The sequence below is a fragment of the Platichthys flesus genome, chromosome 3, assembly GCF_949316205.1.
Source record: "Platichthys flesus chromosome 3, fPlaFle2.1, whole genome shotgun sequence".
Classification (NCBI taxonomy): Eukaryota; Metazoa; Chordata; class Actinopteri; order Pleuronectiformes; family Pleuronectidae; genus Platichthys; species Platichthys flesus.
In genome coordinates this window covers 23,582,141-23,606,803 of record NC_084947.1, presented here as the reverse complement: position 1 = coordinate 23,606,803, position 24,663 = coordinate 23,582,141, and the positions used below count along the sequence as shown (strand labels likewise).

The 24,663-nt window shown below is 41.7% G+C and overlaps 1 protein-coding gene across 1 annotated transcript in view; it reads left to right on the top strand.

The window, feature by feature from the left end:
- zmat4a (zinc finger, matrin-type 4a) overlaps positions 1 to 24,663 on the top strand; it is a 140,793-nt gene that overhangs the window by 105,514 nt on the left and 10,616 nt on the right. Inside the window, exon 6 of the mRNA XM_062384781.1 lies at positions 9,991 to 10,087. Coding sequence (XP_062240765.1) covers positions 9,991 to 10,087 — 97 coding nt within the window. The remainder of the gene's footprint in view (positions 1 to 9,990; positions 10,088 to 24,663) is intronic.

The window sequence follows — 24,663 nt, the reverse complement described above, 5'->3', positions numbered from 1 at the left end:
CGTGCATATACTTGCTAATTTTGGTGTAAATGAGATATATGATGAAGGCTGCTAAAATGACACTGACAGAATTTTTTAAATAAATGTTGGCTTTTGTGGCATTGAAGCTACAGAGAGAAACTAAACCCTGTAATATCAGCATGTACAAAAAGTGTATGTGATTGTGTGCGAAGATAAAAATCATGCTTTTATCCAAACACCATAGATGCATCACCATGTTTGGAACCGGTTGTGTCCAGCCTTGTTGCGCTGGCTCTATTAAATTGCTAAGATCACAACGCAATGTAGTTTAAACTGTGGCAAGAGAGACAAATTCAAAGTGATGTGGTTCACTAGTGTGCATGTGCATTGGAGACATTTGACATGACAACTTGGCTGAGTGACCCTCTTTGATATCTTAAAGCCAAGCGAGAAAAGAGGAATCATAAGAGGCTGTCTGAACTCTTCTTTAAGTCATGTTCTCTTAGATCCAGCGGCAGTCAGGTGCTTCTTCCTCATTACTCCAGTCACCATCCTCATGTAACTGCCAAACGAGGACACAGGGCTGTTTGATGCTGTCGGTTCTCACTCCCAAAAACTAAATTTACACTCCATTCAATCCTGTCAAACACCCGGAAAGAATAATTGTCTGTTCCGGACGCCATCACAGCCGTTCATAAAAGATGCAGCTCTGGCAGATGTGATTTAGCACGTTGTCCTCCTCTTCCTAACTTCCTGTTCTTGTGCTGTTCTTCCTTCTGCAGAGCCTTGCAGTAGAAGTCCTCAAGCTGTTGCTCTTTCGTTGCCTGTGTGGTAATCCACTACTCCCCCTGACCCTGAAATAGATATCATTACTATTATTGCCTTAATAACAGGGTCAGGGGCGGGTAAATTACAGTGAACTGATCAGGGTCCTCTTCCGGAGGAAACAAAGGCCAAAGCCTGTCCCTGTGCCCACTAACTGCTTTAATTGAGACACTAGATTGGACGAGCAGAAAGCCAGTCATTTGTTCCTCAGCTAATGCCTGTTCAGACAAAATATACTTCTTCTCTTCTAACTGCACATTCACAATTTTTTCCACTCTTTTTCAACTTTAGAGTAAATACTTCATTCTGGAGGGGCATTTTACAAAGTAATCCATTATGGTATGTCCCGCAGTGGCAACAATTATTTATCTCAGATTCAGCATATGCTCTTTCAGCGTATGCTTCTGCATCAGAGAGGGAATGAGCTAACTTGCACCAGCTGAGTGGGGCAGATGGCTGCTGGTTAATTTAGCGTGAACCCTGGACCTGCAGCACCTTTCCCTGCACATAAACAGACCACACAGAGGACCAGGCTGCTGATCAGTCATGCTGCCACCAGGTTCCCTCCCAGCGGCTCTGGCAATAGGTCTCAATTAGCTGAGAGACAACTAGAGATTTACTACAGGGGGCAAATGGAATAACTCAACTCAGCACCCGATTAGAAACCCCCAATCTGGTGTACTGGTGAGCCAACGCACACACACGAAGGGGGCAAATACAGACCAGCAGTTACCATGTTTGATTCAAGCCTTTTTAAGTATACATTTTTGGGGCTTTGACCTTTAGGACAGAGTCTAGGATTTAATCACGGACCCTAAGCCTCATTGGGGCGGCAGCTCTATCAGATGAATTATCCTCCGGCCTGCTTGATTAGATTGTTGACACTCAACTGGAGATTATTCAGCTGTCGGTCTTGTACGTGCATGGCACCACTTTTTCATCCTGAGATGTTTGTTTTGTTTTGTCTTTTCCCCAAAATCTTTTTTCATCTGTCCCATGTTAGAAACATTATCAACACACCATCTGATTTGCGGCTGGTTGTGTAGAAACTCCAGAGAAAGTCTGCCGCATCTGACTCAAAACAATTTTGAAATACAGCTCCTCTGGAGAATGTCCAGAGGTTATCTGCAGTTCAGTGCATATCTGGAAGCAGCGTTTGTGTCTGGATGATACGTGTCTGTGTGCATTTGAGACACAAACCATAAAAATGCGTTTTACATTGTTTTTCATTTCCTCACACTATTTATTACTTTTTCTGAAAATTGTGACAATATAAAAATAAAACATCCATATTAGTTTGAGAAGCCTCCAATACTACTCCTGAGTTCATGTTCTCTGGATACATGTAGCTGTGCATTAGCTTCAGAGGAGTTGGATCCAGCAGAAGTAAGTGCTATCAGCCTATATTGATTTTACTGTGACAGCTTCTACATCTTTGATTTGGTTTTCCAAAATACCATTATAACCTCTGATAATATAACAATTTGTGTCTAATATTTTGAGAAACAGTTGTGTTTTTCAAGGCAAAAGAAAATGTTCTGTATTCATGATCATGACGTTTTCGATTCCTGTCTTAGCTTGAGTGATCTCATACAAATCCCCCCTTTGATCAGGGATTATGGGCTCAACTTCACTCACAAGGGTTCAGCACCAGGTCCAGACCACAAACTGATGGTGTATAGGCCTAAAGAGCTTATGTGTCTTAGTAAAGCAGGTGCTGAATGCACGCAGATTTGAATGGCAATCTAAACTAAAACTGATTTTAGCCACATTGTTTTTATTACTGTAGCAAAAAGCACAAAAGCTTATCTTACAGGTTGTTTATGCACTATTTACATGTGTAATGGTCATTATAGAAATGGCTGAATCAGCTGCCAAGAAGGGGATTAGATCCGAAATAGGCTGGGGACTGGGGTGATCAAAATTACCAATCAAAGGAGGTGAGCTTCAGCCACTGTCCAAAACTCTAAAGTCTCAAAATTCAACTTGACAAGCAAGCTGTTGGTGGGCAGTGTTTGTGCAGTTGTTTACGCCAAGAAATGCTCTGTTGACTGGACAAAACAGACTCAACCAGGAAGGATCAAAGGATGTGATTCCCTCTAACCTATGAGACAACATCAGAACTTACCCAAACAGAGAGAGAGAGAGAGCCCTGCCTCCTCTCTGTTGTCTTCCTCTCAGTCAGACCAAATTCCCCTGAGGGAATAAGAGAAGACATCATGAGTCAAGGATAATTCACATTTCATAACCAGCAGGCTGGAAGCATGAAACACCAGGAGTCCTAAACCTCGGCCTCCCCTAACCCGGCCCAGAGTTTTAACTTGAAAATCAGAGATGAGCAGCATCCCAAACGCCTTCCTCTTGGACTGTTTCATTGCAGTTGTTTACACGTTGGCTTCTTTCTTACTCTGTGTTTCTCAGATCATTTTCTTCACATGCAGCAGCTCCACAGCCTGTTCCTGTGATTTTACAGTAATAGCCCAAATAAATGAGACTGCAGAGAATATTTTCTCTTACTGTACACCCTTTCCTGAGCTGCCTCCCTTTTTCGCAGCTAAGGGGCAAGTTAACCAAAACAAACGAGCCTCCATCGACTCATGGCGACGCCTCAGAAAGTAGGAAGTAAATGTGATGGAGCGGAAACACTGCAGGGGCCCGAAGGCTCCCGGTGCTTCATCGCTCATGCAGGGCAGCGCCGGGAGGGAAGGGCCGCAGGTGGCTTGTCATTGATGGATACCAGGGGCTGCTGCGTAATCTTTCACCCTTTCAAAAAGTGTTTGAGAAGCAAGCTGTCAAAGGGCCACTGCAGAGGAGACCCTCGCTGCCCGCTGCAGAACTCAAATGTCAGCTCATGACTGCGTCTGGGGACAGCCGTGCGAAATTGAAATCTCAGTCCTGGTGGCGACTGACAGAGTGGTTATTGTACAGTTTATCTGGGGGAAAGTGAAACGGAGAGATTTTTAGTCTCCTACGCTGTGGGGAACATTGGCTCCTTTCAAAATGTTAGAAGCAATCAGCTGACATCGACCTCTAGGAGGCAAGTTTTTAGCGAATGGTCAATTTTCAAGTTGCACCTGCATTTACACTGAAATTATTTTATAGCCTCGCTTTCAGCCGCTCTTTTTGTGCTGTGTAGATTTGGAATTGATGATTGCGGGCGGGGAGGGGGGTAGGGATTAGATTGAGGAGGATATGGAAATGTGATTCAATCAGTGCAGGGTGACATTTATATTCTCTTGGCCTTTTGCTCCAAGGGATATTTACGGAGCCGTTAAACTCGATTGTGAGAGCCGGGCAATCAAGGCAACCATTTTTCATACCACAATAAGATTAGTACAACATGACAGCGATTATGCAGGTTGCTCATAATTTGCAGCAACAGGGCGCAGCCTCAGCGCAGCCATTATCATTACTTAGTCTGAGGACGTTGTTTATGCATAGGCGACTTATTCAATTCTCTTGATGGCAAATATATCCAACACCTCAAGGTCTCAGGGTCTGTGTACGGCCTCAGCTGAGTCCTCTCTCCCGGCTTTGTGATTTTCCTCTTGCCTGTATGACATTAAGTCACAGATATCTTATTGGACTTCTTTCGTGACAGCACACCCCTTTCTAGTATATAGAGTATCCTTGCATCACAGTAGAAAAATCTACCTGCGGGCACATGTGAACGGATGTGATTTAAAAGCGATTTTCCTGGATATTCAAACATAAAAAAATTTTATTTAGAAAAAGCAGAGCTTTGTTATCCGTGCAGGCTGCTTCACATACCACAGTGTCAGCGCTGGTTGAAGTGAATTAGGGGCTGTTATAAATTGCAAGATGGCTTCTTTTTTCTTTTTTTTTATTAAATTAAAATAATTGGGACAACACGGAAAACCCTGGAAAGGCTCATTAAGAGCAACATAAGGCTACTGTTCCTTAATCCAAGAGAAGAGACCTGAACTAGTGAAGGCTGTGTTGACATTTTCTTATTCTGACCATAATGTTGTGAAGGGTCTGCTCCCAGAGAAACGTCTTCTGCCACAGCTGGTGGAGCTAACTGGACTTCGGCTAGCTCAATCGCAACATCATTGCTCCTGCCGAGATTGGCTGGTGTGTTTTGTTCCTTATTCCAAAATCATTTCCTACATGTATACTTTTCCCACTATGTTTAGCAACTCAATTAAAGGTAAACAAACAAGATGAGCGTTTACAAGCGCATCAATGATCAGTTGAACTATTTGATATTTCAGGGTTTTTCCGTCTTTATGTTGAACATATTGCTCTCACACCACACTCAGCCAACTGAGCTCTCCACGGTCCTGAAACAACAGCTAGATATGTTGTTCTCCTTGTTATTTTCTGACATATATATATTACATTACATTTCATTTAGCTGACCCTTATATCCAAAGCGACTTACAATAAGTGCATTCAAACCCAAGGGTACATACCAAGGACGACAAGAATCAAGAAAGTACAATTTCTTCAAATAAAGCAAAACTACAAAGTGCTATAAGTAAGTGCCATTTAAGTGCTACTAAAGTGTTAGTTTCAAAAAGTTGTTAGTGTTTTTTTTTTTATTCAAGGTAAAGTCGGAAGAGGTATGTTTTTAGTTTTCGGCGGAAGATGTGTAGACTTTCTGATGTCCGGATGTCAATGGGGAGCTCATTCCACCATTTAGGAGCCAGGACGGAAAACAGTTGTGATTTTGATGAGTGTTTAGCTCGCAGTGAGGGAGCAACGAGCTGATTGGCCGAAGCAGAGCGGAGTGAACAGGGTGGGGTGTAACGTTTGACCATGTCCTGGATGTAGACTGGACCAGATCCGTTCACAGCATGGTACGCAAGTACAAGTGTTTTAAACCGGATGCGAGCAGCCACTGGTAACCAGTGAAGGGAGCGGAGGAGAGGAGTAGTGTGAGTGAATTTAGGTTGGTTAAAAACCAGTCGAGCTGCTGCATTCTGGATGAGCTGCAAAGGTCGGATGGCAGTAGCAGGTAGACCTGCCAGGAGGGAGTTACAGTAATCTAGACGTGAGATGACCAGAGCCTGGACCAGAACCTGCACCGCCTTCTGAGTGAGAAGGGGGCGTATTCTCCTGATGTTGCATGAATCTACAGGACCGTGTTGCAGTAATGTTGGCAGTAAGGGAGAGTTGGCTGTCGAGTGTTACGCCCAGGTTCCTAGCCGTCTGAGTGGGGGTTAACACAGAGTTTTCAAAGTTAATAGTCAGGTCGTGGATGGGACAGTCTTTCCCTGGAAGGAAAAGAAGTTCAGTTTTGTCAAGGTTAATCTTCAGGTGTTGTTGAGACATCCACTGAGAGATGTCGGTCAGACAGGCAGTGATTCTTGCTGCTACCTGTGTTTCTGATCGGGGAAAAGACAGGATTAGTTGGGTGTCATCGGCATAGCTATGGTAGGAAAAGCCGTGTGAGTGAATGACAGAGCCGAGGGAGTTGGTGTACAAAGAGAAGAGGAGAGGACCTAGGACAGAACCTTGAGGGACCCCAGTAGTGAGGGGACAAGGTTCAGACACAGACCCTCTCCAAGTTACCCTATAAGTGCGTTCATTGAGGTAGGAAGAGAGCAGGGAGAGAGCAGAGCCTGAGACACCGAGGTCCTGAAGGGAGGAAATAAGGATCTGGTGGTTCACTGTGTCGAATGCAGCAGAGAGGTCTAGAAGGATGAGGACAGAGGAGAGAGAGGCTGCTCTAGCAGTGTGAAGCTGCTGAGAGACAGCAAGGAGGGCAGTCTGAGTTGAGTGACCTGCCTTGAAACCAGACTGGTGAGGGTCAAGAAGATTATTGTGGTTAAGATAGGAGGAAAGTTGATTAAAGATAGCACGCTTTCAGGATTTACTCTTGCCTCTTCAGAGAATTAGGGAAACAGCTAGTTGACAGGGAAGTGTTGATTAGATGGGTAAGAAAAGGAAGAAGGTCAGGAGCAATAGACTGGAGAATGTGAGAAGGGATGGGGTCAAGGGGGCAGGTGGTCGGGCGGGCGGAGGTTACCAAGGTCAGAACTTGATTGGGAGACAGCGGGGTGAAAGAGGAGAGCGAAGGGGATGAAGATGAAGTTGTTGGAAGTGTGGTTATAGAAGGAGGATCAGAAAATGAAGAGCGTATGTCATCTATCTTTTTGGTAAAGTAGTTGGCAAAGTGGCTTGGTAGAAGAGAGGAAGGAGGAGGGGGACTGGGAGGGTTGAGGAGGTTGGAAAAGATGGAGAAGAGTTTTTTGGGATTAGAAAATGAGGCTTGAATTGCAGTTTGGTAAAAAGTGCTTTTGGCTTTGGAAATAGAGGCAGGTCGTCCAGGTGTTTAGATTTCCGCCATTTCCTTTCTGATGCTCGCATAGTGGCTCTGACGGCACGCACCGAGTCAGACAACCACGGAGCTGGGAGGGACTTGCGGACCTGTCGTGACGTAAGAGGACAGAGAGAGTCAAGAGAGGAGGACAGAGTATAAAGGAGAATGTCAGTGGCAGAGTTAGGATGCATGAGTGAGAAAGAGTCAGTGGAAGGGAGGGCTGATAGAACAGAGGAGGCTAGAGAGGAAGGAGAGAGGGAACGAATGTTGCGACGGACAGGTACAGACTCTGTTGATGTGTTAAGGTTGTCAGTTTGAGATAATGGGAGAGAGTAAGAGATAAAGAAGTGGTCGGAGACATGAAGTGGGGTTAAGGTTAGATGTTGAGCAGTTTCTGGTGAAAATATAGTCCAGGTGGTTACCGGCTTTGTGAGTAGGAGGGGAAGGACTGAGTGAGAGAGCGAAAGAAGACAGTAAAAGTAAAAGGTCAGATGACTTGTCTGTCTGGATGTTAAAGTCACCCAGAAGGATAAGTGCAGGGCCATTTTCTGGGAAGTTTGACAGGAGGACGTCTAATTCCTCCAGAAAATCTCCCAAAGAACCTGGTGGACGGTAGAGGACAACAATAGTTAATTGAACCGGTTGAGTAACAGTCACAGCGTGAAATTCAAAAGATGTTGGGGTAAAGATTGGAAGCGAGTAGAGAGAAAAACTCCATTTGTGTGAAATGAGTAAACCTGTACCGCCACCCCTAGGGCAGCTGGGGTGGATGTGTTGTCCGGTGTAATACAGGTCTCAGTGAGAGCAAGGAAGTCAAGTGATTGCTGTGTAGCAAAGCCAGAGATGAAGTCTGCCTTGCGGGTAGCTGACTGGCCGTTCCATAGGCCCCCTGTGACAAGGTGTTGGGTATGTGTGGAGCGGGTTGGATAGATAAGACAGGAAAGGTTACGTAGCGGTTGGTGTGAACGAGTACAAGGCCTATAGTAACTACGATGAGAAATGCGCCAGAAATTATGCACATATTGAAAATAAAAATGCAGCTTTATACTCAGCCTCCCCGAAGCCTCCAACGAAAGACTCCTTTGTCTTTATCCTCCGAGTCTTCATACGATGAGTTTTCACGGACGCTGAAGCTGACGCTCCAAACAATTCCTGGTTTTAAACCAGAGTTGACGATGGCTGGCTTCAGCTGTGCTGACCACTCCCCCTGGTTATGAGCCAATCAGGCACCACGTGGTGTTAATGGCCCAGCAGCAGATAATCAACAGAGTTAAAATAACAAGAGAGACTTGTCCCTTTAATCAGTGACTTTAGCTAAGTGTCCTATTTGGCCAGAAACTATTTACCTCAGCAGGTAGAAAGGTAGAAAGTAAAATAGAATTATGCTTTTTTAGCAGAATTGGAATAAAAAGAAAGCAATTTTAACCTTTAGCTGGTTCCTATTTAACTCTCAGTCACCTGAGTGAAAGTACAAGCAGTAGACAGAACTAAAAAAACAAAGAAGCACCCGTCTCATACAATTCAAGGTGAGACAAAACAGTTGAAACTATCAATCTAGTTAACCTAAGAAAGCAGATACAATAGTAATTTAATAGAGAAGCTTAATAAAGAATATACTTAACTGAATCTAAGAAGTCTAGTAGTATGAAGGCCCCAGAAGTCAAAATGCACACTAACTTTTTCAAATTATGAACCAGGTTTAAATAACTATCTCAGCTGTGCTGAACACTCCCCCTGGTCATGAGCCAATCAGGCACCACGTGGTGTTAATGGCCCAGCAGCAGATAATCAACAGAGTTAAAATAACAAGAGAGACTTGTCCCTTTAATCTATAAAGCTATTAGGGCTCTTGTGGTCCCAGCAGGGGCACATCCAGGACTTTTCTAAATCAGGGGCTATAAAGGAAATACAATTTAAACAGAAGAGCAAATTAAATGTCTAAAATCAATAATTACTGAATCACTGAGGTGCAGATTTAAGAAATCCAAAGTTTACTGTATCAGTATTATGATTAATATATTTTATAAAAATAGTTTATTGAAAATGTTTCATTTTTCAAACACATTTTTAAAGCTTAGAAATAAGAAATTATTGACATACAGTTACATTTTTTAAGAGTAATGCTAGTGCCTAACTCGCCCAAACTCTAGGTCCCCCCCTGGGTGCCAAGCCTTTACAGTGTCAATGAAATTCAGAAAAGCCTCACCAGTTTGTATTAAATAAAATACCTTAATTGTCATTGTGCAACAGAATCTATAAAACTTCATAATATATATAAATATAATGTGTATAATATCCATGAATTCATTCTTATCATATAGCAAAAAAACCTGCTCAGCAGTCTGTAATACTGTAACACAGCATCTTAGCTCTCACTGGGTAAATGGCAGAATCACAGCATTCCCCTCATAAAATACTCCACAGGAATGTGCTTTTTAATTGGCCGGCACAACGTGATGCTGGGTGATGCTGTGTTTCAGAAGAAGCTGAGCCAGATTAAATTGTATTACTATTTTATCTGAAAAAGCTAAAGCCTAAAGTGCCAGCTGTCCGCTTCAGCTGTGAAATGTATTACCTGTGGAATTTAAAATGCATGAAATGTCATTGACTGCACAGTTCTTAATGATTTTTGCCCCTCACTCACCAGCAGCCTGTATCATCAAAGCAATCTCAAAAACACACAGGAAAGATCACCCACAGCACAGTACTCACATGTATCTGCATGAATGGGTTTTTCACGGAGGCTTTCTCAGTTTTGATGGAATCTTTGCACTGTATTTTCTATTCTCTTGCATAATCAGGTACAAATTAAATAATTATAATCTACATTCCTCACTCCAGTGTACTCGAAGATGTTTTTGTCTGGTGTGTTTATTTCCTTGACTGATTCATTTTGTGTTTGTGTTTAATGACAGGTCTGAAGCGGAGCTACACCTGTGAAGTGTGCAGCGTCACACTGAACTCGGTGGCACAGTACCATGCACACCTGCAGGGCTCAAAGCACCAAAACAAGTGAGTTGATCACACCACTGTTCACTGCAGCAGCAGCACAGTTCATTTCCACTTTAAACTTTTAATGCTGCAGAGCTAAATGCTGAATGCTACACCTCATTGTTGGCACAAAATTACTGTTTTCCCAGCTTTCACCTTCAAATCCCCCTGCTTCCTCTGTGCCTTTGCACTTCAGATGCAGTGCATTTCATATTTCATGCATAAATTATGTGTGAGCATTGTAGCAAGCTGTGTTGCTGAGACAGAAATTTCAGGAGGCTTTGCTGAGGGCGTTACGTTCAGTCCAGGATTTTTGCACTGAGCTGCATCCCTGCTCAGACGAGCTAACTTGTGGCTGTGGGGCAGACAGGAAGCAATCTTGAGCTGAGAATCAACAACATTTTAAAAATACAAAGAGGCGGCCTGCTGCTGGAGCTCACTCTCCTACGTCTGTCTCCAAACAAGCTATAAAGCAAAAGCTCATTTGAAAAACCTGCACACAGCCAGGTTGTCACAACAGGCATCTTAAATGAATACCAGACCAAGCTTTTGAGAATTCATGTACCATTAAGCAAACAAATAGGACTGAATTGAACATTGGTAACTTGGTGTTTCTTGTTACCCTCTGTGCAGTGTTCACCATGTACATCATATACATATAATAAAATATATTTTCATTTATAAAAGACAGTAATTGCGAGGCTGATCTTCATTATATTTATTTATAGTCATGGTAACCAATATAGGCCTTATACATAGCAACTGATTCCCACCATCCTGGGAATAGTTCAACATTATTCGAAACACTTTTTTGCTTTCTTGTAGTGTTTTTTCTTTGTTGATATTTATCTTTACAGGTTGAGAGCTGTCAATAAACAGTAAATGATTGAAAAATAAAATAATTGGCTTCAGTACCTGTCTGTCACTAACTGACCTGCCTGCCTGCTCATACTCTGCCCCGAGCTCTCACTGTGCATTTACAAAGTCTTCAACCGGAGAGACATACACCCAAATAAAGGCTTTTCTGCTTTTCAAACCTACAGTCAGAGAAGGGCTGAGGCAAGAAGTTACCAGCTTTTAGCAGCTGTCAATCAGTTCATGTTTGGGTTTTGGGGCCATAGCTTTTTGATCCGTTTTTGACCTGAACCCTAGCTTTAAGCTCACAACTATTTGTTTAATCTGTGTAAAAGTAATGTAAAAAGGAAATGTTTAGGTTGAATGGAGTATCTGCCATTATTTGTTGTAACTACGATTATCTACAGTAATTATTGGCAAATAGCGGATGCCCAGTAGACCACATCTTCGCCTGCCCTCCTCTGGCTCTATGGGTGTGTGGGCTGATTGATGGAAAAGTGCATTTTGTCACCTCATGTGTTATGACAGTGTTGTACTGAGGCAGTGTGTAGACCCAACATGCACATGCAAAAACTGGCTGTCATACTGTTCATATTTCTATAAGATAAATGTTATTATAACAATAGATCATCTTAAAGTGTTGCTTCTTGTTACTGCGACCAGCAGAGAGAGGCAAATATAAACTGGAGCCCTTTGTCAGCTACTGAAATGTTAAATGATTCTCAAGTGTAAAGTGTTTTGCCAAAAATTAGTTTTTACTTCTCAAACAAAACTGAGCCTCACCTTTATTCCTTTATTTTCTCTGAGACATCTTTGCATTGATAACTTGACCTGAAGCTGTCGGCACTGTAAAGCTTGTATAGGGTTTTGTGAGGGCCCTCGGCAATCGAATCGAGCAAAAAAAAGAGCAACACAGAGGCATTTAGAGACTGTTTAAGCTGATAGAAACGGGTGGAAACTGGAAGCAATACACTTGCTGTAGGATTTATGGGATTTAAAACAAAAGCTTTGCTTGAAAAAGTGAAACAGGCATTGATGTGATCTTTATGTGGAAAAAGGTCTGTTGTAAAACGTATATGAACTGTGTTGCTTTAAGTTAAGCTATGTTTGAGCTGCACTCATTAATATTTAATATTGGTAATTGATCAAATAACTGTATGGATTGAAATTGGTGGCTCATAGTGATAAACCTACATTGAACTATCACCTGACTAGTTTTAGCATTATTCCTGTTTTGGTACACTCTCTGTTTTATTTAAAGAGATGCTCCTATATCATAGGGTGGAGACAAGCCACCGAAATGATCTTTCAAGCTGGACTCGTGCATTTTGTTGTTGTTTTGTTGTCTTGTTATTTTCTGGAATACATTACGAAAGAGCAGATTTGGCAAATGTTAGCATGTTCACAGAGTTGGGTATGTTTAGGAATTTCATGTGTGAGCCAAGTGAGTGACACGACTACAAATGAACATTGACGTGTAAACACTGAACAACTGCGTTAATTAATCTGATTATCTTTTTCAATTTAGTTACAATATGTGTAGTAATGACTCTTTAAGATGTTTTGGGCATTTGACCTCTGTTTGATAGAACAGGTTCTGGTATTGATGTGTTATCCATTTGTGGTAGGCATGGCTCCCCAGGAGATGTTAGGATACTTTGTGTATGTGTACGTGTGTGTGTGTGTGTGTGTGTGTGTGTGTGTGTGTGTGTTTCTCTGTCTGTGTGTCTGTCTGTGTGTGTGTAGGTCTTATTATGTCACCTTGATATGAACAGAGTCATACTGATGCACCATAACAGGAGCAAAGTCCTTGAGCCACATTTCTTCCTGACCCTTCTATGCTAGGATGAACTAGTGCCTGGGAAGAAATTGAATTTTGACTCGGGAAGGGTACAAATGACCCGTCCGTGAAAGGTGTGCTAATGACAAGTGTGATCGATCTGCTAACGACCCGTCGACAATGCTTAAACTCTCTGATTTGCGGCTGGTGTCCAGAGTTAGAGACTCTAACCTAATGGAGTCGGCTTTACGATTTACTAGTTTGTTTTGGCCTATGGAATCATTCTGTCCTTCGTTCCCCCCCCCTCACTATTTCAGTTCTGTTCTGCCATGCTCTTGCCTCCATAAGTGAAGGAGTCAAAACCCAAAGGAGCATCTGGGCTTTTGACTTTGAGCCCGTCTAGATAAGACAAAAATAGTCAAACGGCTCTCTAAGAGGGAGCTCAGCTTTAAAAGCACCAAAGAGGCCGAGAGCCGCTGGCTGACGTGACTGGTCCGTGTTAAGTGTGAGCATAATGAGAGGGAACCCGCTTGACCTCCAGATGAGGGGAGCTGCTCACACTCTATCTCTATTCACCTCTCTTTCCGACCTATTGACCAGATTATGTAAACAGCTGATGGCAACCACTTAATAATCGATCTACGTCGTTATTTTCAAGTGTTGACCTTTTGCAGGGTTTTGACCTATGAGCACTTCACCAGGACTAGTCTCTAGTGTTTTTAGGCACATGAAGTCAATGTTGTTGTCTCTTTTGTTTCTAAGAGGGAGGGCAACCTTCACTCATGACTGAATAGTCAGCACACAAGTGGAAAATCTCATTGACATTTGGTAGGGTTCTTTAATCTTAAAATTATATTTAGAGTGGCAACTGAAGGCTCCTCCTAAGGTTCTCTTTCATGTTTGGAAGTGGGTGTGATGTAAGGGGTATTCAGCTTCAACATGAAACTTCACCACTAGATGTCACTAAATTCTACACACTGAACCTTTAAGTTAATTGGGGACTCTAAATTGACTGCAGGAGTGAATGTGAGTCTGAGTGGTTGTGTCTGTATGTTGGCCCAGTGATACACTGGTGATCTGACCTGCCTCTCGCCCAATGTCAGTTGGGATTGGCTCCAGAAGCCCTCCTGTGACCCTGAAGGATAAGTGGCATATGTGATGGATGGATGAATTTTTCATAATGCACATGACCAAAAAGATTTGACATTGCGATATCAACTTACTCAAGATTTCTTTTGGCTCACTTCAAGAATGACAGCAAATCAATACATGTAAAAAATATAATATTGTTTATCCAGCTGCATTTAATGAAGCCAATTTCACCCCGGGTCCCCAGACCATAGTGAGCTAAACATCAGAGCTCAACAAGAGAAGTAGAAGGTCCATGTCTGAGTCAAACCCTGTGGTTAGGTGGAACTGTATTAAGAGCAGAAAGAGCAGACTGTTAATGTTTTTAGAATAGCATTAGCAGAGATGTAGCTGCCCGAGCTGCTGTGCCTCTAATGTTTAAAGGGAATGTATAATCTGTTCTTAAAGTAATTTCAGCTTTGATGAGGAAATTGTTGACCCTCGTTATGCCCCCTTTGATGCACTAATTTTGCATTTTCAGTTTAGACGTTACAGTAGCCCTTTTTTAACAACTGCATTATTCAAACTTACACTGCGCTCTAGTTTTGTTTGCCTTTAAAGTACTCTCTTGATTTAATATTATGAATTTCTAAAGTGGAGGCAAAAACTGAACCAACTTTTTCCCTCTCCCTACACATTGTTGCTTCATTCAGGGATGTATTGGGCGAGCTTTGTGTAGTGGCACAGTCCCTGTCGCTACTATTCTTTTACCTCTTGTATAACATCCACTTCCGCCCAAAAAGGGCATTTTCTCAAAGGACCACAATTATAAGAGTGATTTGGAACTTGCTGACATTCAAACATAATCCACTTCTCAAAGTACATTCATGAAGGAGCCAACAGAGCTGGTTGCTTTTGCTCTCTGAGTCAGAGTTTTAAACAACTTATATCCTGGTCACTGCCAAGTTTCATTTCCATTTTGCACAGATTTAGATATAATTTCCCAAACAATGTTTTGCTGGAGGCAAAGTAAGCTGGTAATTTTCCATGCACACTGATTTATGTCTTAAATATGGGAGTCAGGGAGAGATTCAACAGTACGCCAAGGGGGCGCTAGCCGAGGCTGAAGTCTGATTGGACCCTGAAGTACCTGTGCCCTGTCAGTGGTTTCAAAAAAGAAACACAAACTAGTGTGTTACTAAGAATTCTTATATTATATAATATATATGGCAAGCCTTTTCAAGTACACAATGTGCTTGAGCTTGAGGGAAAGGACAATATCACAGATACACTGACTCCTCTGCTCAATCAAGAATTTGTTGTTTCACAGTTTTGAAATCATTAATGAGGTCAAGAGAATTCAAATGCATCACAAGAAGATTCCTTGAGTCACATTAGCCGTGGGTCATGTGTATTGATTTTGAAAATCTCACTTCAGTTATAAATTTCCTCTTTTTTCATGTTGTGAGGTATCCATTTAACATTGTGTTGAAGACAAATTGCTTGTTAATATGAGCATTCCTGTGTGTAGACATGGCTGCTATCAATAGGTCAACTCAAGCTGACAGTGTAATTATTGTGCCATCACCTCTTCCCAGGGAAACGATCCATCAAGGTCCACCACATGCATGTGTATTCATCCTGCATGCATGAGCACAAGAAAATAGGTTTTAGATTTGTCCACACAAGTGGGCTGAGGAAAGTGATTAGCCACATACGTCCTCACTGCTGACGCATGTGAGATCATTTGACACAATTGTGTATTTCTCAACCCTCAGGAGTGGCTATTCATGTCAATGTGATCAGATCAAATCCAAACTGAGAAATGAATGGTTTTAAAAACTGTGCAAAAAATACAAGAGTAAAAGTATTCAGGATGGGGTGTTGCAGGCAATACAGTAAACTTAATTATTCTTTGTCGTATAGGAAAACTGTAAAACAAAAACTGCTACTTTTGCTTTGAAGAAAGGTTGCATAGAGATAAAACAGTTTCTATGACTACACCTATTTCACATAGCTGTTTGATGCTTGATGTTTTATCCGTTTAAAAATTATGCTTTCACATATGCAAACGGCATTTCTTTTTTGAATTTAGAAAATATGCTCATTGAGCATATTTGCGGTCTTTTTTTTTTTAAACCCCAAAAAACACAATTTCCCGAATTAGATTTAAGGTTTTGGTGTATTGTGGGGCAAAATATGTTGACATAGTATAAGTAAAAAAAATAAATTGTAGGGTATTAAACCAAATTAAAATGGCAAACTCAAAAGGTTATAATTAATGCGAGGAGAAACTGTTTAGTATTCTTGCCATTTTAAGTTGGACTTCCATCATCTGACACTGTTATTGTGGAAAAACTACCAGACTGTAAATGTGTTGTTTTTCTCACTGTGGAGTTGCCTTCATGTCCTTCGGGCATTTGAAAACTGCTTTAAACACAACTGTACAACGTCAGCTACGCATTGGTGAAGATAAGTCCCTAATTTCTGCTAAGTTGAACGCATTGACCCTGCCAGCAGAAAGTCTGATAAATCACTTAAGTGAAGGATTTTCTTAAGCGCCCACAAATGTTGAGGAAATCCAGTCATACATAATTTACACCTCAGCAGTCAATCTGAGTCCTCAGACATTACAGTTCTTCTAGCTGAATGCTAATTTCAGCGAAGCGAACAAGCTCTCATGTACCAAATTCAAATTGTTGTGAAACGTCCGTCTTAACCAAATGCTCCCGAGAAGCAGAGCTCTTACACGGCTGAAGGAAGATAATAGCAGGTCTTTGTTTTTCAGTTTCCCTGCATGGGTGTGTTGGGACTGCAGAGATGACATGATTGTGTGTTACGCTGCTGTATTCATGACTCATGCCGCTGTATTCATCCAGGTTAAATCCAGAGGTCTATGCTGGCTTGACAGGAGCAGCAGGATGTATTCTGTTTATCCTGCTTGTTTGCACCCCACTCAACCCAGTGACATGAAACAGAAATGGCATTTTGAAATGCACGAGCCCGGGTCCACTTTCACATCGAGTGCTTACACATTACAAATCCCTCCTTTTAGAAACAGGCCTGTGGCGTTATATAGGAAGGCATATAGATTCTGCAGTTGAGAAAATCTGCTTGACCTTTCCACAAAATTCTTCACCTGGATTCGCTCATTGGCTGCGGCCACTTTGCTGGCAGTTTATCTGCAGCTGACTTCTCTATACGGTTCTTGCTGTTTTACTGGAAAGCAGAGTCTTGGCTCTCTCGCTACACACAAACACACACACGCACACAAACTCACTCTAAAGAGCCTTTGTCAGGGCTTTTTACGAGAGTGTAAAATACAGCTTATACTGTACACACGAGAAGGCTAAGTCTTTACCGGTTATCCTGCGAGAGCTTGTCACTTGGAGGATGCTGCACATCTAGCAACAAACTAAAAGGACAAAAGTCAACATTCAAAATCATCACACGCTCATGAAATACAAACACAATTCTAAATACAACTTCTAATACAATTGAAACTTAAAAATTCCAATTACTATCAAAAACAACGAGGGAAATTTAAATCATAATTATGCAAAAAAAATATTTTCCTCTACATTTAGGTCGCATCCCCACTTCAAAAGCGTTTTTAGTCTCTAAAACTGAGATTTATTTATGTTGTGTATCCGTTTATTCACGTTAAATAGAGCCTAATTCCAGCATTCCCACTGGTGCTTTGTGTAATGTCCAGAAACAACAACATCGGTTGCAGCTATAGACTGGTTCCTCTACATTTGGTTCGTACTACTTCCTCTAATAACAAGTTTGTAGCTAAATTTACTGCACCACATTATCATTCAGTGGCAGGCTCGTTTAAGCATTTGTAGTTGTTTATGTGTTCGTTGTGTGAACGTGGGCAAAATATCTCCTCAAATGAATATATTCGCAGCAGTGAAGACATGACATAAATAGCAGTTCTCAATTAGTACATCCAATCATTCACTTGAAAAATGCACATCTGTTACCAGGTCATAATGTACTTACAGAAAGGGCAACAGTAAAATTGATAAATAAAATGTCACAAACTCAAGGTCTCTTTTTGGCTCTTGTCAAAATGTTTGTGGATGTCTGAGCTAGGAATCCTGAATGCAACCCTCTCTACGGGGTCTGGTGTTTGTGTTACATGTTGAGTGGAGAAAGAAAAGGGGCGAATCAAGATAAACAATCAGGCAAATTCCACAAACTTGTCCTAACCTACACTACTTCCAGGGTTGTTAAACAAAATATATAACAGAAGTAATGACCCTTTAGGAAACGTCTTCAATCATCTAGTTTTTTAATTGAAATCGTTGTGGTCACACTGCACAACTGCCCGTGACGTAATTATAAAAACAAATAAGTCATGCAACTCACAGTGATGAATAACAGAGCTACAGCTGAAGTTAATGCCTCACGTCTGAGAACAAAGTGGTTGTTCATTTGTATTTCATATTTCCATTCCAACAATAAAAGGCTGCTTTGTGTCTGTCTCACTTTGGGATTTGTAGTCTGCCTCATTTTCAGAGACAAAGAACAACACGCGCCTATCGCAACCTAATATTTACCTTTCTCTGTTTGAAATACTACACCAACCAGCGCTGTTGTCACGCTCAGCTTCATGAATATCAAAGTCTCTGGACTGCGTTATATTGTTTACTGATTTCCCACCCTTTGACTATAATTGGCAGGCACACAGCAGCAGCCCGACACAGGAACATTCCTTTGGGTGTCATTGACATGTCCATCTCCAGTCTTCCTTTGCTGTTCTCCCAGGCATCATAGTCGATGTGAGGGGCGAGCCCGGGGAGCAATCAGCCCCTCAAGGCTCCATCCTGCCTGCCACAAATCACCAGCATGATTCTTTGCCTCCGTTCAGCACACTCGTAAAACATGCGCATACAAACGATAACATCCTCACAGCATGAAAAAACACTCTGTAATAAGCATTGACTGTTCCCCTCACTGCAGTTCAGAAGGAAGTGTTATCTGTACAGTACACAGAGGCTGCGGTGGAGCTCCAGGCTCTGACTGGGAGACTCCCACTAATTCAAACATGGAGACAAACTGGCCATTGGGGAATATGGGAACATCAATCAAACATTATATTGATATCAACAGCTTTAAAACAATGTGGTTTCACTTTTCATTTAAATTTTCAGAACTAGTTTTTAGTCTTGTTTCATGATTGTTTCAGGTGGTGAGTCACTGAAAGTACCATGGCCCCTGTTGCCAGGCTCAAATATGTTTAACCTTTAGGCTGAATCAACTGCAATGCAGGTTAGCAACATGGATTCTGTTGTTAATTACTTTAAGTGGACGAAAATAGGTTGTCAATCCGGAATTTGAAATTTTTTGTAAATTGGCAACAATAAAAGTGTGCTGAACTATTTATCAGTAGGTCCAGTTTCAGTGTAGCTATTGATGTACAGTCAATTACTTTGATACCTGTATCAGCCCCTGGCTGCCAGAGCAAGACGCAGAGAGTCCTAATGCTTCACGGCTCTTTAATCACACAATTTCACCGTAGACACACCGTGGAACTAGGAAGAAATACACAAATGTGAATTCATATTGAATACTAACAACAAGTACAATATATCTTTTATCTAATAAAAGACTAATACAACAAATTAATATATATATCGCCAATGTTAACAAAGAAAAGCTAACACCGTGACTAAGCGACTCCCACGTCGCACTACCTGTAGCAACAGGAATTAAAACCGCTTCGTACCTGATTCCTCTCGCCGAGGGGTGTTAATGCAGTCATCTCATCGGATTCGTCTCTTTGATCCGGAATCACCGTACAGCTGCCGTCCTACCATTTCCGTTGCTACAATCATCAAGACGCTGATACACAGCAGGTGTTTTATCAAGCTCAGACAGGAAGTCTCTAATTATCCAGGAGCGAGTAACTTCTTGTGTTATAATATCTGTCCCCACCGAGAAAGCTAAAGTCAATTACGAGAGGTGAGTCGCCAAATTAAAAGGACAGCAAATTACTAATTTAAATAACATGATATATCCATGAATGTGAATAACAAAATAAACCCAACACAAATAATAAATCATCACGAGCAATCTGCTTAACTTAACAAGTTTGTGATGTGCCTTGAGATAATATTTATTTTAATTTGGTACTTACAAAATGAAAGTTAATGGAATTGAATGTATCTGACACGCTAGCATGTGGTTTCACATTGGTTAGAGTTTTCTTTTACAATGGGGCTTTAAATAGGGTTGCCAACTCCCTGAAGAATAAATAAGGGACACCTCATTGGCAGGGCCAGCTGACCCGATTGCCTTCACCCTTCCTGGCGTGGTGAATTTTTTTAGCCCCTTTTTTTGTCAGTGAAACGATTTTTTAACTATTTTACCCAGAATTGAATTAGATGCATATTTTTGAGTGACATGAACAAATGGAAAACAAATTATACTCCAGCAATTCAATTAAATAATAAACAAAATTAACTGAATAAAATAAGAATCTTTCTTAAACAGAAACCTGTCTTGCTTAACTTAAAACTGTATACATTAATATAAAACAATAGATAGGCAGCAGAACATTCATCCTGAAATAGTGCGTATATTTTTGCATCCTTTTCTGCTTTTTTCTCGGAGGAGTACGAGTCATATTGCTGCTCGAAGTTGTACGGCCCCGTAAAGCAGTGTCTGCGTCTGTGTCCCTGTCACCCATGCTGCTTTGCTGTCTTCCACTATCTTCTCCTTATACTTGCTTATCTTCCACTATCTTATCCGCGAGCAACAGTACCTCCTCGACCAATGGGATGAGCGTATTCTGTATCATCGTACTCGTGTGTGAATATGTTGTCAGCTCATTGATCCCAGAGCAGGACATTGCCTGGGAACAAGTTTACCGTACATTTTCATATAAAGCACCCTGTTATTAATTTTCCATTGGCATTTTACTATCTTTTTATCCCAATATGGGACTGGTGCTTTTGTTTCTAAAAACGGGACGATTCCATTTTTCAAGAGACGGTTGGCAACCCTAGCTGTAAACCACATTTGAATTTAAGAAAGGTTTACCCAGCTTCCTTTTGGAAAGAAAAATACATCAACTGAACCATTTCCATTCCATCATTTAGTTATAGAATGAGGATCTTTTTCACCCATGTATCTAACCTAGAAATTGTAAAGAAAATCAAAGCAGCTCGGAGAGAGACCGTGCAAATGATCTCATCTGTGAGAAACTGTGGAAAATGACTGGGTTCTGGAGGGTACTGGAGGGCTAGATAATGTGCATGTACAGAACGCTGTGTGCAGAGGCAGGAAGTGCCTGGGCCGAGGCAGGGGTAACTATCAATGCCCATATTTTCCAAGCACTCCTTGCTCATGTAATGGCTCTGTGATTTACAACAATGCACAGTGGGAGCTCTGCAGAGTGCCAGGGCCTTTTTACACCTTGCACCCATTAGCTGCTCAGTGGAGGGATTCTTATAAACCACTTGAGGTAGGCGGCTGTCGATGATAGGAGCAGCCCTGCAGGCTTGACAATCATCACAGGTTGGGAGAAAGAACAAAGGAGCGAGGAAGGAGAGCGACTGTCATGCTTTTTATTGTTCAGCCTCAGTTCCCCGATCATCAAGCGGCTAATTAATGCCCGTGTGCAGAGAGATAACTCAGGGACCCAGTTGGCTACCTTGCAGGTGGTTGTCATCCTCCAAGTGGGACAAGTGCCTCTCAGCTCACCTGCTTTCTTCTTCTCTCTCCTGCTCTATTCCTGTGCCGATAGGCTGCCTGCGGCCTGCTGATAGGGATGCTAGGTGAGATGTCAACCCTTTGCTCATATATTGCCGTCGCTCACCTCAGGGTTATCGTGTATTCACTTTGTTCTGGGAGTTATATCTTTGAAAATCATCTAAGGCTGCAGAAGGCCGGTCCACATGTAGCCTATAATGTATAGATGCCTGAATGGATTTGAATCAGAGCACTTCACCGTAAAAAATACATTATGTGCAATCACTACAAACGACTACAAAAAGACATTTCCAAGATCAATGTCAGTCCACACAGAAATATCTCAACAGCTACTAGATGAAAAGACATCAAACTGAATACAGGCAGTTGTGACTCCTACAGAGTGAAGCTGTACTGACTTGTTTGATCCTGTGTCTATTTCTGTAGCTTGACCAGCAGCAGAAATTGTGCCAATTATTCAGAAAAGATTATCAATGTCAACTTTGTATGTTACGGAATTTGACAACAGTATTTTCCCAAAAAAGGAATTGCTATACATTTTGTGACCCACTGACTTTTTAAGAGGCTGATATTTATGATTTGCCCAAATAGTTTGACCTATGAAATCCACATATGTCTCAGTTCTTCTTTGAGTTTACTGTAAATATGTACAATCCTCATTCAGGAGCGTGGTCCTCCAGTGTGAGAAGCAAGACTTATTGATTCCAGGTTCAGATTTTCTGATGCCCTTACTCAGAACCCTGCTAGCACACTCCTGCTTGGGCTCAGGTTTGATCTCCTTGTGCTAAACCCATAGACTTCACTCTCTCAGGAGTTACATGTAGATTTCCTGCTCCGCGGACCACTTCCGTAAAATAATGGCAGGGAGAGAATAAAACATAAATGTCACATATACAAATATATGGATAATAATACAGTTTAACTAATATTGAGGAGTCATTCTTGCTGAGATGAATAGCTTACAACTTTTAATTGTACAGTAATACGATCAACTTAAATTACACTTCATCAGCTGAGGAGCAGCTCGTCCCCTCTGAGCATTTAAGCTCTGCTCCTGAGGGACTGAGGTTCGTCAACAGGATCAGGATCAGTGATATTAGATGTGACTTAACAACCGTTTGTCATTATTACAGCAATTAGACAACCTCATTGGACTCACCACTTAATATGATTCCACTCGTATATTTCGTGATTAGAAATGTGAAAAGGCAAATTTCAGTGTGACAGTAATGTGCCGCAGCAAATTGATTGAAACATTTCTCAGTGGCTCAGACCTGATGAACTAAATGGTCACTTTTTTGAATGCCTCTTATCTCTCTGATGTTCTCCATTAAACGTGGCATCTATTGCACGTCTGTCCGTCCTGGGAGAGGATCCCTCACATATGGCTCTCTAAGAGGTTTCTACGTTCTTTTCACCCTGTTAAAAGTTTTCTTTTGTAGTATTTCCTTTCTCTTGCTGAGGGTTAAGGGCAGAGGATGTCACACCATGATACGCCCTGTAAGACAAATTGTGACTTGTGAATATGGACTATACAAATACAATTTGATTGATTAAATCTGCTTTCAATTTTGGCCCATGTGCCTATCATAGGATGTCTGATTTGAGTTCTTTAAAATCTGGAGATGCTTTCAGCCCATTCCACTCAGAAACATTTTGAGTAAAACATTGGAAACAGAAGACGTAAATGTGTCTTTTCAAACCCTCTGATTACAGAGAGAAGCTGCAGCATCATCTCAAAGGTCCCCCAGTAGTTTATTATCTGGAATCACCTGTGTGTGGGTGTGTGTGTGTGTTTGTGTGTCTATGTTTCTGTGTGTCTGCGTGTGTGTGTGTGCTGTAAAATCTTCCTTGGATGTAGAAGCACTCAGGAAGCCTTTTATTCCCTTCTTTCTGCACAGTGGATTATTAGATGTAAATCTCTCCAGCACGCCTGCATTGTACAGTAAAATGGTTTTGGACAGGTGACTTGCTTCAGCACCAACGACACCGACAATCGTAAGCTGCAACACAGCCGGCACGAGCGAGACTGTTTATCACGAAGAGGGAATTAACTTCAAAGGGATTTGAAAATGTCCATGTGGAATGTACGCTCGAGGATGAATTATGCATGAAAAATGCTTCACTAGAGTAATATGCTGACACAATTTGTCACACGCCACAGGAATACATAAGTTGCAGAGTAGCCACATTGGAGCAATTGTTGCACTCAGGTGGTGTGGGTTCCCTGCACCGCTGGGGGTTGTGCAGCGGTGTAACCTACACCGACTGCACGGTGAATTACTTATGAGACCCTCCTTTGCCTTAAGAGGAAAGCTGGGAGCCTTGATATACAGTCGCTTTGAAAGATGTTACTCTTTACTTGAAATCTTTGAATGTGTGTGTGTGTTGGCTCTCTGCTAGAAGGATTTAAATTCTGGGCTTGAGGCCATCTATCTATCCCCTGGCTTCTTTAAAAGGCTGTCCTTCAGTCAAGGGGGGGGGGCACATCCGAGCGGTGACATTTTGGTGGAGAGGAAGGTAAACAGCAGCGAAGAGTTCAGATACCTAGCCTAAAATCTCTTTATACCGACTGAATCCTTGCACCAAAAAGGGCCATTACGATTTTTTTCTCAGCGCTCACACTCCACTGATGAATCCATTCAATTTCTAGTGCTCATCAGTAATATGTGAGACCTCATGCTGAGCCGGAGAGGAATTTATTAAATATCAAGTACCTCCTCTAACTAGCATCCAGAGGCAGAGAGAGGATAGGGACAGCACTCACATGCAGCAGTATTAAATGTGCCTGTACAGTTTCCTGTCAGGGCTGTTCCTACAACAGACAGACACTCATATATGAAAGTTTGAGGAATGTTTATGCCTCTTTGTTGGTCAGATCACAAATTTGGATTCTCCTCAGGCTGCATGCAAATCAGGGTTTGTCTCTTCTCCAGCCCACAGGAGGGTGGTAATGCACCTGCAGCTGTTTGGTAACTGCCAAAAAAAAAAAAAATCAGATAAATTTAAAGCCTCAGACTTTATATCAGGACGAAATGACAGCTCCCCAAGGTGAAACCAAAGTGCCTAGATTGTCTCCTTTGATTATAAGTCCCGCCTCCATGTTAACTGGTAAGGAAATGGACCAACATAAAAAGTTTTCAAATCAACCCATTTTCTCTCAAAGATG